Source organism: Lethenteron reissneri, chromosome 43 (genome assembly GCF_015708825.2).
Source record: "Lethenteron reissneri isolate LAM-NWPU_2019-01 chromosome 43, ASM1570882v1, whole genome shotgun sequence".
NCBI classification, from domain to species: Eukaryota; Metazoa; Chordata; class Hyperoartia; order Petromyzontiformes; family Petromyzontidae; genus Lethenteron; species Lethenteron reissneri.
Window position 1 is genome coordinate 2,986,372 of NC_083821.1, and position 13,056 is coordinate 2,999,427.

Consider the following 13,056-nt stretch of genomic DNA (forward strand, 5'->3'; position numbering starts at 1 on the left):
AAGGGACTCGGCAGGGGCACTACTTTCTAGGTGTGATGAGGCAGCGTTGGATTTGGCGGGAAAGTCAAAAAAACAGCTGATGACAAGCGAGCGGTCGCCCCTTACATCGGTTTTAAAGTAAACCCGCTTAATTTACACTGTTTAACACTTAATACTAGAAATACATGTTAGCTTCCCTCAGAATAGCTAAGATTACAGTTATCTGTCCGTTGTGGCCTTAGCGTACCTCTTACCAATTTCAAATTATTATGTAGATACACATCAGGGATGGCTGATTAATTTAATTGCTCAATTATCCATTGAGCCAAGACCCATAAATACGCGTGCTATCACTGTCACGGTTATCTTTTATCGCTTACTATATTATCAAAGCAGCGCCGCCTACTGCAAACGAACGTGAACCTAAAATATTCCTGTTAAAAAAACTGGTTATTTTCAAGGTTGGGCCATCGTGTTAATGTTAAAATACGGTACAACCATAACTCCCATAAACCAAACCAAAAATCTGCAATAAAATTCCCCCAAAAATTGCTAAATACTGCACTTGCGGTAACAATTATTGCTATTTGTACGTTACCTCCTGGGGGGGGGTCTCCCTTTGCAAACGATGTCCAGTCTCTATAGCAGCCTCCGAGTTGGGTTGCTTAAGATCGTGGTATTGGAGGGAAACTCTAATGTTTCACAAGCACCGTCTCTCTTAACCCTCCTCTCGCTGATATCCCTCGGCATGGGCCACTTGCCAACAGCAGGTGGCGCTCATAGCTGGCTGTAGAATGTTGAGATTATTAAATAAGCCGCCACGGGTTCAATGCGGTTTAACAAGTTCGCCGTTTGTATTTATTTCGTCTGGCAACATTCCTGACCGCATATTATTAATAATCAACCCTATGGCTAAGTTATTGATTTTGTGCGTGCTAAGAATATAATTTGCTGTCAGACGGAAAACTGTCAACAACAAAAGTGAAATCGGTCTCTCTAAAGTCTAAAGCAACGCGTGGAAATAGGGTCCATGTACATGAGTGACCTCGATTAAACCAGCGGTGGAAATTCCACGTTCCTATGGCGTCAGACTGCCAAAGGTCCTATCTGAAATACACAGAATGCTTAAATGTTGTCACCAAAAACCATCAACTATTGGTTGGAGGGGGGGGGGGTAGTATATTTAGCAATTTCACTCGAGATGATGGAACCGGCCCCTCTTTGTTGCCTGTGGCGACAGGGGGCAGTCTAATGCAAGGTGTAAAGTTCGGTCCAAGCTAACCTTATGAATTGATTCGATTATCCGTACAATGTAAACGGACAAACGGCCTGACAATTATTCAGATGGCGAGTATGCGCGCATCTATTTGTCATCTGTCAAACGGTAACGGCTGTCACCTTCAAAAAGATTGGGTGCCCTGCTGGGGCACGCTGGATGAACTCGAAGTGCACCTAGCCTGGCACAAGCGCCGTGGTGACGTCGCCAGCATTTAGTGGTGAACGGCAGGTTGATATTTTAGCTGTGTCGTCAATCAACGTATAATCTACATGAATAGTCCGTTTTTTGCCAATCCACTGCTGAATGAGGGCCTCTCTGTTCCTTGCAGGCCAAACTATTTAATTATTTTTATTTTAGCAGGTAAGGCCCATTGAGCTATGTAGCTCTTTTTCAGATGCAATCTGGCCACAAATGATTGCTCAATGAAGTGGTTTGTCACGTGGAAATTTATAGCAGCCAAATGCTCTAAACGCACGTTGATTCTAAATGTGGAGGGGAAACCCGGAGGACCCAGACAAATCCGCGCGTCCACAGCGAGACATGCAAACTCAAGATATACAGCAGTTGTCAGGGTCGGGATTAAACTCACGCCCTCATGTATACCTGGCGAGGTAGTGAACATCTCACCACGTGGGTGAGTGAGCCGGATGCGTTATCTTTCTCATTTGGACATAGTGCTAAATTAGAAATAATCATAGTGAAAACTCGAAAAGCACTAGATGGACCAAGTATTTGGGATATACTCGAAAGGCTTGTCGTATCATCATCTGGAAAGTCGGCAGTCCAGTATTTAAAACTGGAATTTTCAAAGAAAGATAACCTACAAAAAAACAAGTAACTCACAAATCCAGCATTAATATTAAATTCAATTATTAATTCAACTCAGCGCAACTCTACATGACCAGTATCTTAAAGAATGTATGTGAATGACAGATCGATTATTCTAACTTAATTTATACTTTAGTCACCAAACAATTATCTTGAATTGCAACAATGTCACAAAGGGAAACAAACGAAGCTCTCTGTTCATTCACTACGTTTGCGAGAAAAACTGCCAAATGTGTAAAAGTGTTTTTTAGTCTCTGAACAAGAGCAGTGATTGTGCTGGACTATAAAGTGTTACGTATTATCACTGAGAATGCTGCTGCTGAGTAAGATCTTGCATGAATTAACACTCCATTGATTTAAAGTAGCGAAACATAACATATGGGGTGGTGGCGCAGTCGTTGGCACACTTTGCTTTGAACCCTGGCAACCCTAGACCTGGGCCTCTCTTCTTCATCAACCCACACTGACCATCATGGCGAAGTATGGTCAAACATTCCCAGATGACCCGATCCAATGAGTGACATGGGAGGCCTTCATCCAAAAGTGGATGGACAAATGGCAATAATAAAACAGTACTCTGTGTATCAAAGGCAGTATTTGACTTTAGTCTGTCAGCTGCTGATTGAGCAAATATTAAGTCATGAGATCTCAGGGTAGATATATATATTTTTCCCAAACTTAAATGATATTTATTTTAAATTGTGTGCTATAGGTCCCGGCCTTTCACCTACATTTCTCTATTTGGAGGGCAATCATTTAGGTCCACATTGGGAAACTCACTCGACTTGGGTTCAAAGCGAACCATAAACATTAATCTCGGGGCTATGTTTTAAACAGAATGTGCCACGTGTACGTGCGTGTACTGGACCCAATGTTCACAAGCATAAACAAACGCATCTCAGCTATTATCTTAATTTGGTTAAGGTTCATATCGTATTGTGCAACATATAAGCTTGATATTTTCTCGGACCTACACACACTGGAAATAAGGCAATAATTTACTGGGTAAATAAACCTAACATTTATTTTGTATATATTATCATGAGCTATACTCTATCCACGACTGGATGAAGGCCTTCCCACGCCATTGCCATTCCCTCATGGTCCCATGATGCCACAATTCCACCATACCCTTGCATACAAACTGATATCGATGTTTGCACGGTGGATTTGTCCTTTCAAACGTATTTTGTCCTTTGGCTCCCATTCCGTCACAAGTCTTGACTTCTGGCCACCATCCTCAACCAAGCCACCTTACTTTTCGTAACAATTAATGTCATGTGATTTTCATTTATCCCCCTTAATGTGTTCATTTCCTGTTCCAAAAGACAATTCCCAGAATGCAATTCATACATGAAGTATATAAGTTCAATTAAAAATGTATATACACATTATCAGTGGTGGTTATTATTATTTTGAAACCATTGTCACTATTATACAGTATATTATGAAATGTATACGCTGTATATGTTGTCGCAAAAGAGGAATTTCAAGAGACCACGTGAAGCCAACATGCGTTAATTCAATGGTTTTTAGCCAATAGACATACATGAAACACCACCCTGGTTAAAAACATGTACCAAAATAGGTTGATGGTTTGAAACGTAATGTATGCGTTTCTGTTTAAAATACGGTATTTATCTGTCAACCTATGCGGTTCCTAATTTGTAGATTGGATGTGTACTTTGAAACAAATAAAACATTTATATTGGTGTGGGTGCAGGCCTTCGTCCAGCAGTCGATTGACAAATGTCCGTACAATTATTGCTATTGCCGTATTATATGATGTCAATTAAATGTAACTATATAAACTGTTTATTGAAATTACCAGTCTACCCTGCTGACGAAACGTCTCGGATTTTTTGTTGCACAAATCACAAGAGTGTGCATTATTGTATCACGACATCCCAGAGCCCACGCAAGTGCCCCCTCGTGCAAAAGAAACAGGGCTGGTGCATGCGTCGCAATGGATGTTCATTTAATCTCCTGGTGCAAATAAAGAATACAACTGCTACATTGACTCCTCCTTGCCTTCTCTCACACACCACTTCACTGGCTTGCGTGAGTCACCGACCGACCTTCCTCCCTCGGGCTGTGCGGTGTTACTGGAGGTCAGAATCAAAGCTCCTCCCCCCCATCGTTCGATGGGACGGATGGGAGGGCTCTGATGCTGTGATGGGAGGGCTCTGATGCTCCGACGGTTGAGTTCAATGCGGGGAGGGGGGAGGAGTGTTGTGTGTGTGGTTTGAAGTTGCGGAAGGATGCTGGCAAGTGATGTGATGACGCTGTATGGCTTGTGCTGTATGAAGAAGTCTTGTCTTATCCAGAACGCACTTGCTGTGCCAATACGTAACGTAACTCTTGCAGCTGCGGTGGCTGTGTGTAAACCTGTCGCAGGCCACGGCTAAAAATGCGAGTTTAATAAAAAAATAACTCGATGCTGCATTGAAGACGGTCAGTATACAATGAGTGCTTTAAAAAGAGAAAATGGGTAATATTGTAAACGTAGGGTTCTACATCCGCAACATTTTCACCGTGTAAGTCGAAACGGTGGCTGTTTCGAAAAACGTATACAAAAAAATACAACACGCTAGATAGGTTTTTATTACCATTGAGAGAGCAGGATTATCTCAACGTTTTGGCTTACTGGTCAAAACGTTGAGATATGCCTAAAAAAATAAGGAATTGTTTAAGTGTACATCATCGCGATCCACTGACAGATAGTCCCAATTCAGGAATTGTTTAGTTCTAAAGAAAGAGTCTTATACCTACGTGACTTTACCGAAAGAACCAAAGAGTATGGATTCCTGCAATCACGAAAGCTTCAAATCAAGAATAATACAGTCCATTGAGTGTGTTCAATGCAAATTCTAATGTTGTTCTACAAGAGTGTACATGTTCCTGTCTTGGCAACGTAATAATACATCATCATGATCCGTAGGTTCACCACTGCACATTTCGACATTTTTTTCCACTTCTGTGCCAAAAGGCACCGATCTCTTAGTAATTTGCTCTTATTGTACAAAAAAAACTATTACAGCTGTGTCTATGCTCATATCTAGAGACACTCGAAAGAGAATGTACACTTTTAGCCCCCCAAAAAGGTGGGGTCAAAGAAAGTTTTTTTTTTCTTTTAAACCTCGGCCTACAAGAGTTTGAGTGCTTTAAAAATACAAACTGGGTAACTTTCACGAGGCACGCGAGAGGTAAGGGGATGGTTCAGCGAGCATCATGCATTGGACACACTCAATGTACGCTGAATCCAAATATGACATTCGGGGTTTGATACCTTGGATTTTCTAGTACTTTTTGCGAAGAGTGTAATTAAAAAGTGGGCAAAGCCCATGAACGATTATGATTGGTACTTATTCCGTTTGATGTACTATCTCCACAAATTACACTACTGAACGTTTTAGTATACACGAGAAATCTCTGATCATTCCCCTTGCCAGCTTTTGCCCCTTAAATATGTGCAGTAGCCTCTATAAATACGGGGTATCTTTTATACATATTAGTGTTTTATATCTTCTTCAGAAGTTATAATTCAATGAGCTCTCACGTGCATATTACAAATCGTATAAATGCGTTGTGACATTTCGAGCATGTAGAGTCCAGAGAGAGAGAATATTACGATATGCATAAACCCTATGTGGCCTACTGTGGTTTCTGCCACGATAGATTCATATTATGTTTAGGTCAAAAGCACACGAGGCATGCGGTGCATAAAGGTCACGTGTTCCCTTCATTATAAATGATGTATTTCATTTTCTGAAGCAGCATTTCGTATGTGTATAGATATACCTGCGTGTGTACACTGTGGTGTGCACACTGCACAACGAAACACAGTGACCTGGGTTCAATTCCTGGTCAAGGCACCCATCAGTGTCATCTCAACCTGCCTTGCCCTCCACCTCCACCACTCCCCCAACTTAGTAGTTGAGTAGCTGGTATTGCGTGTTTGCGTCATCACTCTTCGGGTGGCCGGGCGTGGTGCTCGCTGAACATCCCCTTACCTTTCGCGTGCCTCGTGAAAGTTAGGGACGTGTCATCGTCGTGCACACCCACCATTGTGCACGGGAGTATACACAGCGTCAATCAATGGGTAACAGCACGTGTGCATCAGTAGCGAGAGAACTGCAGTCGATGATGCAGTGGCCTTGCTCGGTCAAGTACACGAACAACTTACACAGTCCACGTACCCGTCACATTCACGGTGACTTGGTATTGGGGCAGCTGTCATTAGGGGCTCCCCTCGGCGAACAACCAGGGCTGAGATGCGTGTTTATGTTATGGGCGCAATACAAATGTAAGTCGTTGCACGTTTTTTTTTACTGAATTAATCATTAGATCACCCCCCCCCCTCTACCCACCCACCCACTGTTGTCTGAACACGACAACACCGCAGTGTTGAGGAGCCATGAAGCCTCGCCACTGCCAGAAGGTTTCGTCATACACCGAAACGGCGCTCATCCCCCCCAGACCCCCCCCCCCCGGTGATGGTGGCGACGTGGCATCGACTCGAGCCATCCTCCGCCCGTTCCACGTGGCCGTGACACGGGACATCACGCGGCAAGGATTGCCACGTGGGCCACGCCACGACATTGCTCCTCCCCCCCCTACTCACACCACATCATGTGACCTTGCTTCGGTCCGCTTCCCCACATTACTGCAGACGCGTGTGGACATGTATGGGCGATGGGAGAGCTTTGATTGCATTGCACCGTGTGGCACGTGCGTCAGCGGGTTGTGATTGCGTTGAACGCGTGTCCCATCCATTCAGGTTGCAATGGAAACATTCACAGCGTGGCGGCGGCGGCGAGGGTAAAGGGCATGTGTGCGTTTCATGTTGCGTGTGGCAGGCAATATGTTCAGGAGCTAAAATAGCAATGTCGAATTATGATAGCCAAGATGAAAATGTTCATTACGCGCGCGCGCGTGTGGCTGATGATTTACTCCGAACCGTGTTCTGACGTAATGAGACACTTAATGTTGATGCATTACGATGAATCATATTGTTCTATTGTGAATCACTTCCGTCCCGTCAACGTACGACTAGGTTAGTTTATTTTTCGCACTGAAACAATATTCTGTTAGTCCAGCAGGCACCGTCATTCGTTCGGGGCGACTGCCGCAGTGCGAACGGTGAGCACACTGTGGAAGTTCGATCTCCGGGCGCGGCAGTAGAAACAGTGTGCTCGCCACTGTGTCCAGCCAGCAGTTTATACGCGAGTACAAGGGGTCGTCCATAAATGACGTCACGCTATTTTGGACGATTTTTTACCCCCCCCCCTTCGTCACACGACGTTACAAAAAGGCAGACCCCCCCCCCCTCAAATATGACGTCACAAAGCTCTGCCCCCCCCCCAAAAAAAAATATAAAACATGCTTAAAATCGCTTTAAATTATTGTCATTGTAGTGCGTATTTAATGTGGCGCTGCACTCTGATGTTGTAGGAGAAAACATTTATAAAAAAGCCTATTTAAGTAGAACGTGTTGTCTATATTTATTTAAGGTTGCGAATTTTGATGTGACGTCACATTCCCCCCCCCCCTCGTCACACATCGTCACAAATGTCTGACCCCCACCCCCCTAGGTGCGTGACGTCATTTATGGACGGCCCCCAAGCACAGAGCCAGTCGTTTGGGTGGGGTACAATGTGGGTATACGCAGTGCCGTATTAAGCTAGTGCGGGGCCCTTCGAATATGTTATAAAGGGGCCCTAATTTTTTTAAAAAGACACGTAAATATTAAAACACACATTTTTAACTTGCATAGTAAAATAATTGTATTTTTTCATTTGCTATACAGCCAGATAATACGACAAATCGCTAACCTTAAACACCCAGTCATTCATAATAGTTAAAGGCAGTATAGTACTATCGTAATAGAGCAAGTGCAGAATCACTAAACCGGAATTGATAGCTTGAAACCATTTAGCGCGGGGACCTTGAAAGTGCTGGGTCCGTAGCTCCTACATATGTAATAGCTACTTTTGCAATTAGGATAATCCGTTTTGCCCAGCGTGGAAGAGTAGGCCAAATAACGTCTAGCTCCGCGAAGCTGGGAGACCCTGATGCCAACTAAACCCGGCACTAACCAGCGTGGTGAAGTATAGCACAACGGCCACCACCAACGCCTTCATCCAGCTGTGAAATAACGAATGGTTTAAACATATAATACCACTACCAACTCCTGTCCATCTATAACACGCAGCGAAAGTGAACACTCTGTACACCCCCGCTGCACACACGACAATCGATCCTTTTGTATATAAAACTGCGCTTCCTCTTTCACTAAGCAACTTCGTCTGCGAGTGGTGGGGTACAATGTGGGTACCCTCACCACCCCCACTCCACCACCACCCCTATCGCTCCCCACCACCACCACCACCCGTCACGCTTGGGGAGGCGTCGTGGGTGCGCAGTGCTATTCATATTCAACGCACGCGCTCCCCTCGATCTTCCTCGCCGCCACCGCCACCACCCCCTCCAACCTCCCTTTACATCTCGAGCCAACCAACCGGAGGAGCGGAGATCGGCACACCCTCCGAACCCAACCCACATGCTCGCCCTGCCTCCCCACGTTTGAATGTTACGGGGTGGGGGTGGTGGATTGCCTTCGTCTGGTTTTCTGCGAGCGGCGTGGAGCGGATGCAATTTGGGAGGAGCTCTAGGCTTGCTTTGAGTCGCATAACGAAGCTCGGGGAGGTTGTCCCGGGTTTTTGTTTTTAGAGGAAGAAGATCATCCCAACAGCAAGCACGGCGTTGACTTCCTTGGTGTCCATCCATAGCAGCAGCAGCAACAGCAGCTTATTCGATTGCCATTCGCAAGGGCTGCGTTGGCATTGCTACGGCTGGGAATAGACCCACAGCACTGGTAGAGAGAGACACACACACACAGAGACACAGAGAGAGAGACACACAGAGAGAGAGGCACACAGAGAGGCACACAGAGAGACACACACAGAGAGAGACACACAGAGAGACACACAAAGAGAGACACACATAGAAACACACACAGAGAGAGAGACACACACACAGAGACACACAAAGAGAGAGACACAACAAACCCGTAGGGGAGAATCGATATATTGTGTATCGCTTTAACAGTTGTTGGAACGATGGCGAAAGGCGAGGGTAAAGGTGCCGACAGCAGTAACAGCGGGAGCGAATCATCCCTCTCCGAGTCCAACCTGCTCAACCAAGAATCTTTCAAGGTTAGCGACGTCCACGGATTGCACTCGTTTCATTCCACATACATCCCTCGGCGTGCACTGGTGCCTCACCCCCCCCCCTCCTCTCTCTCTACCCCTGTGCTCATCACTTCTTCGTGTGCGTTCCGAACACAGTTTGTGTAATTCGCGTAGTTCATTCATTCAAGCGTCGGTTCATTCATTCGATCGATCTATCGACACTCACTTGGCCCGTTTGCGAATCGCTCCGCGTCTGATTCGTTCGCTGTCTGTAGACTCCGTTCCTTTGTTCATTCATCGTGACATCCGTTCATTCATTACGCTTATAAATAAGTGTCACGTGGCAGTGACTGAGCTTGCGTGAAGCTATGTGTGTGTGCGGGTGTACACTTCATGTGTCCCATGCGTGGTGTTGTGGGTGTCCCGTGTGACAAACCGGGCAACCCGCAGTTCGATTCACGGTCCTGGGCCCACCCCCCTAGGTCGACTCGGCCTCAAATGAGTTCCCGGTGCGGTGTGTGAACATCGCCACTGGGGAGACAAAGGCGGCCGGGCGTGGTGTTGGCCACCAATAGGCTCGTGCCGGCATTCATTCGGTGCTGCTCGCTAACAGCACTTGCCCCAAAAGTCTGTTCGAGGCTATACGGGGGATCTTTGTCTTGTGTCTGTGTGACACGTGTGTGTGTACGTGTCTATCTGCGACGTGTGTCTTACGTATGTATGTGTGACTTTGTGTGTGTACGGGTTTGTTGTGTGTCTGCGTGCATGTGTGTGACTTTCGTCTGTGCGTGTCTGTATGTATGCGTGTGTGACTTTTTGTCTGTGCGTGTCTATGTATGCATTTGATGTGTGTTTGTGTCTGTATGCACGTGTGATCTGTCTGTGTCGATGATCTGTGTGTATACATGTGTAAATTGTGTGTGTATGTGTAGACTGTGTCTGTATGCATGCATGTGTGATGTGTGTGTATGTATGGATGCGTGATCTGTGTCTTTGTGATCTGTGTGTGATCTCTGTATGAATGTTAGTGTGTGTGTCTGTGTATCTCTGTCCTTAATATGTGTGTATGTACATGTGTCGTCTGTGTGTATGCATGTATGAATGATCTGTGTGTGTGATCTGTGTATGAATGTTAGTATGTGTCTGTGTATCTCTGTCCTTGATATGTGTGTAAGTGCGTGTGTCGTCTGTGTGTGTATGTATGTAGGAATGATCTGTGTGTGTGATTTGTGTATGAATGTTAGTATGTGTCTGTGTATCTCTGTCCTTGATATGTGTGTAAGTGCGTGTGTCGTCTGTGTGTGTATGTATGTAGGAATGATCTGTGTGTGTGATTTGTGTATGAATGTTAGTATGTGTCTGTGTATCTCTGTCCTTGATATGTGTGTAAGTGCGTGTGTCGTCTGTGTGTATGTATGTATGAACTGTGTGTGTGTTGTGTGAATGAATGAATGGGGTTTCCTTAGCCTGCCTAGGCACGGAGCTTAACGCTCAACTTTTTCCTTCCTCGCTATATTCTTTTGCCTTTGTAAGTAAAAAAAAAACACAGCTCAACAGCTGAAGTTTAAGAATGCAGTTTGGTTTGGCTCAGCGTGCATCCATCTGACTTGCGTAACACGTGGCGTGCTACCCATTCATAAAACACTTTGTAATACCTACTGGGAGTTGTGTAATCACGCTTGTGGTGTGTAGTAACATGCAAGATATCAGCGAGAAAAATAATAATAACATTAATCGTTATGCGTCTTAGTTGTATGTGAATTAACCAAAACGGGGCATACACACAACAGAACACACTAAAGCTGCATCAATACATACACGGACACATCAAACGTACGTAAGACACCTCGCAAATGAACATGCTGCATGTGAAAGGACAATCTAACTAATATTGCTATGACAAGTAATACACAGTATACACACAGACACACAAAGTCGAACATACACACATCAGCAGCATCGAATTAATTAACTGAACACACGTATGTACAGTATAGCTTACACATGGAACTCATTATCTGCATACAGAAATCGACCAATGTGTAATGAAGAAGAGCCGTTTCCCGAAACGTCGCCTGTTAGATACAGTATATTCTTTCAAGGCAGCATCAGTGGTATTATTGATGAATGCGATTTTTAAATCCTTTATATTAAGTTAACTTGCTTGCTTGCGCGCTTACGACCGTGCAAATGTTTCGGTCGTTTTTTAACCCACTTCCCGTGATCCAATCGAGCTGACATTTGCACACAGACTCGTTGTGCGTGACAATTTATTTTCGTGAAAATTTTTTTCCAAAATTTTCCACTTTTTAGGAATTTTTTTTCATATTTAATTTAAAATACCAATGTGATAAAAATAAAACTCTTACTCAAGAAAAACAGAAATGAATAATAAAATAAAACCGATGCCACGCATATAAAGGATTTATAGTGAAAAACTTTGTTTTTACGGGTTAATTTTTCCTTGTTTGGGCTTGTGCATCACGGCCAACAAAGCAGCAGCAGCAGCATCAGCATCGCCAAATAATTCGTACAGTAATGGAACAGAGCGTTGCTCCATCATCATACGTTGCCTTGTCACAGCCTTGCAGTGTGGTGGGGCAGCAGGTCCCGTGGTTACGTGTATCGGCAACATCGCTTTATCAAATGAGCCTACACAGCCACTGGCATTTTTGGAGCACAAGGAGAGGCTGATGCGTACGTGTCACATGAATCTAGAGTGGCGGGAGAGCTATGCTAAAATCCATGCCACTTGGGATTGTTGTTACGATTGTTATCCTGTCCTGTGGCTCATATCCATGGCATCGCGCCTTTTCAATAAAGTACCAGAGAAAATAAAAAAATGACTGTCTCACGGTTTGAAAGTAGGGAACAAAGTAAAAGTTTCCTCCCCCTGATTTTTGTGGTGGTCCAAAATTGAAAAAGTTGAGTTTGGAATATTTCCAGTGATATAGACCCGCAAATATGCGTGCCAAATCTCAGCTGTGTAGTCCTTTTTGGAAGGTTGTTTGAATTGGCATCAGTCACTCGCTCGCTCGTGCGCTCCCAGCTGTATCGAATCTGCAAATATTATTTTTCAAATCAAATTAGGATTTACTTGAGTCACTCGCGATCAAGCCATATATGATATACTGTTCGGTGGAATGTTTAAAGTGTAGCTACCTTCAAATACTCCAGTTTGTGTACCTCGCATGTGGGGTGCTATTCTGGTAATACCTACCTGTACAGTTTACACTTTATATTTCAAATCTTTTTATTTAACTATAGGATATAGAACTCATTGCTGAACAAATAATGCGGCGTTTTAGCTCAGGCGTCTTCGCATACATACCCATACCCTACATATCATATAACCTTTGAATATTAACGCAACAACATTAGTGTGACGGCTGACCGATCCTCTAAAACACAGTCTATGGATTATAAACATTTACCCTAATTTAATAGAATCTCCTAATTTCCAGATATCTTGCAAGCCTGGGAGAGTAGGCGTAAATGTGGAGGGATTGTCTAAAAGTCCGTCAAGCTGAGCAGGCCCTTCTGTTAAGCGGTGGCTTGAGCAAAACATTTGCAGGGGCTCCACTTTGGCCCTCTTATATAAGGCTCTCCACATTCTGCATATATATTGGCGACGTGGCCACGGGCACGCAGCAATGTTGAGCCCCCGTTGGCGGTGGTCTTTAACATCGTCACGCCGGCCCGGGCCCTTCGCTTTGAGCCACGAGACATTCCATTCGTGTCATGGAAACATGGAGCTCGGGTGCGAAGCACTGGCTG

At 44.6% G+C, this 13,056-nt stretch overlaps 1 protein-coding gene across 1 annotated transcript in view; it reads left to right on the top strand.

Moving 5' to 3' along the window:
* Nucleotides 1-8,683: 8,683 nt before the first annotated feature.
* The window catches only part of LOC133353339 (sodium-dependent lysophosphatidylcholine symporter 1-like), a 59,788-nt gene continuing 55,415 nt past the window's right edge, over nt 8,684-13,056 (top strand). The window contains exon 1 of the mRNA XM_061569488.1: nt 8,684-9,303. Coding sequence (XP_061425472.1) covers nt 9,208-9,303 — 96 coding nt within the window. The 5' untranslated portion in view covers nt 8,684-9,207. The remainder of the gene's footprint in view (nt 9,304-13,056) is intronic.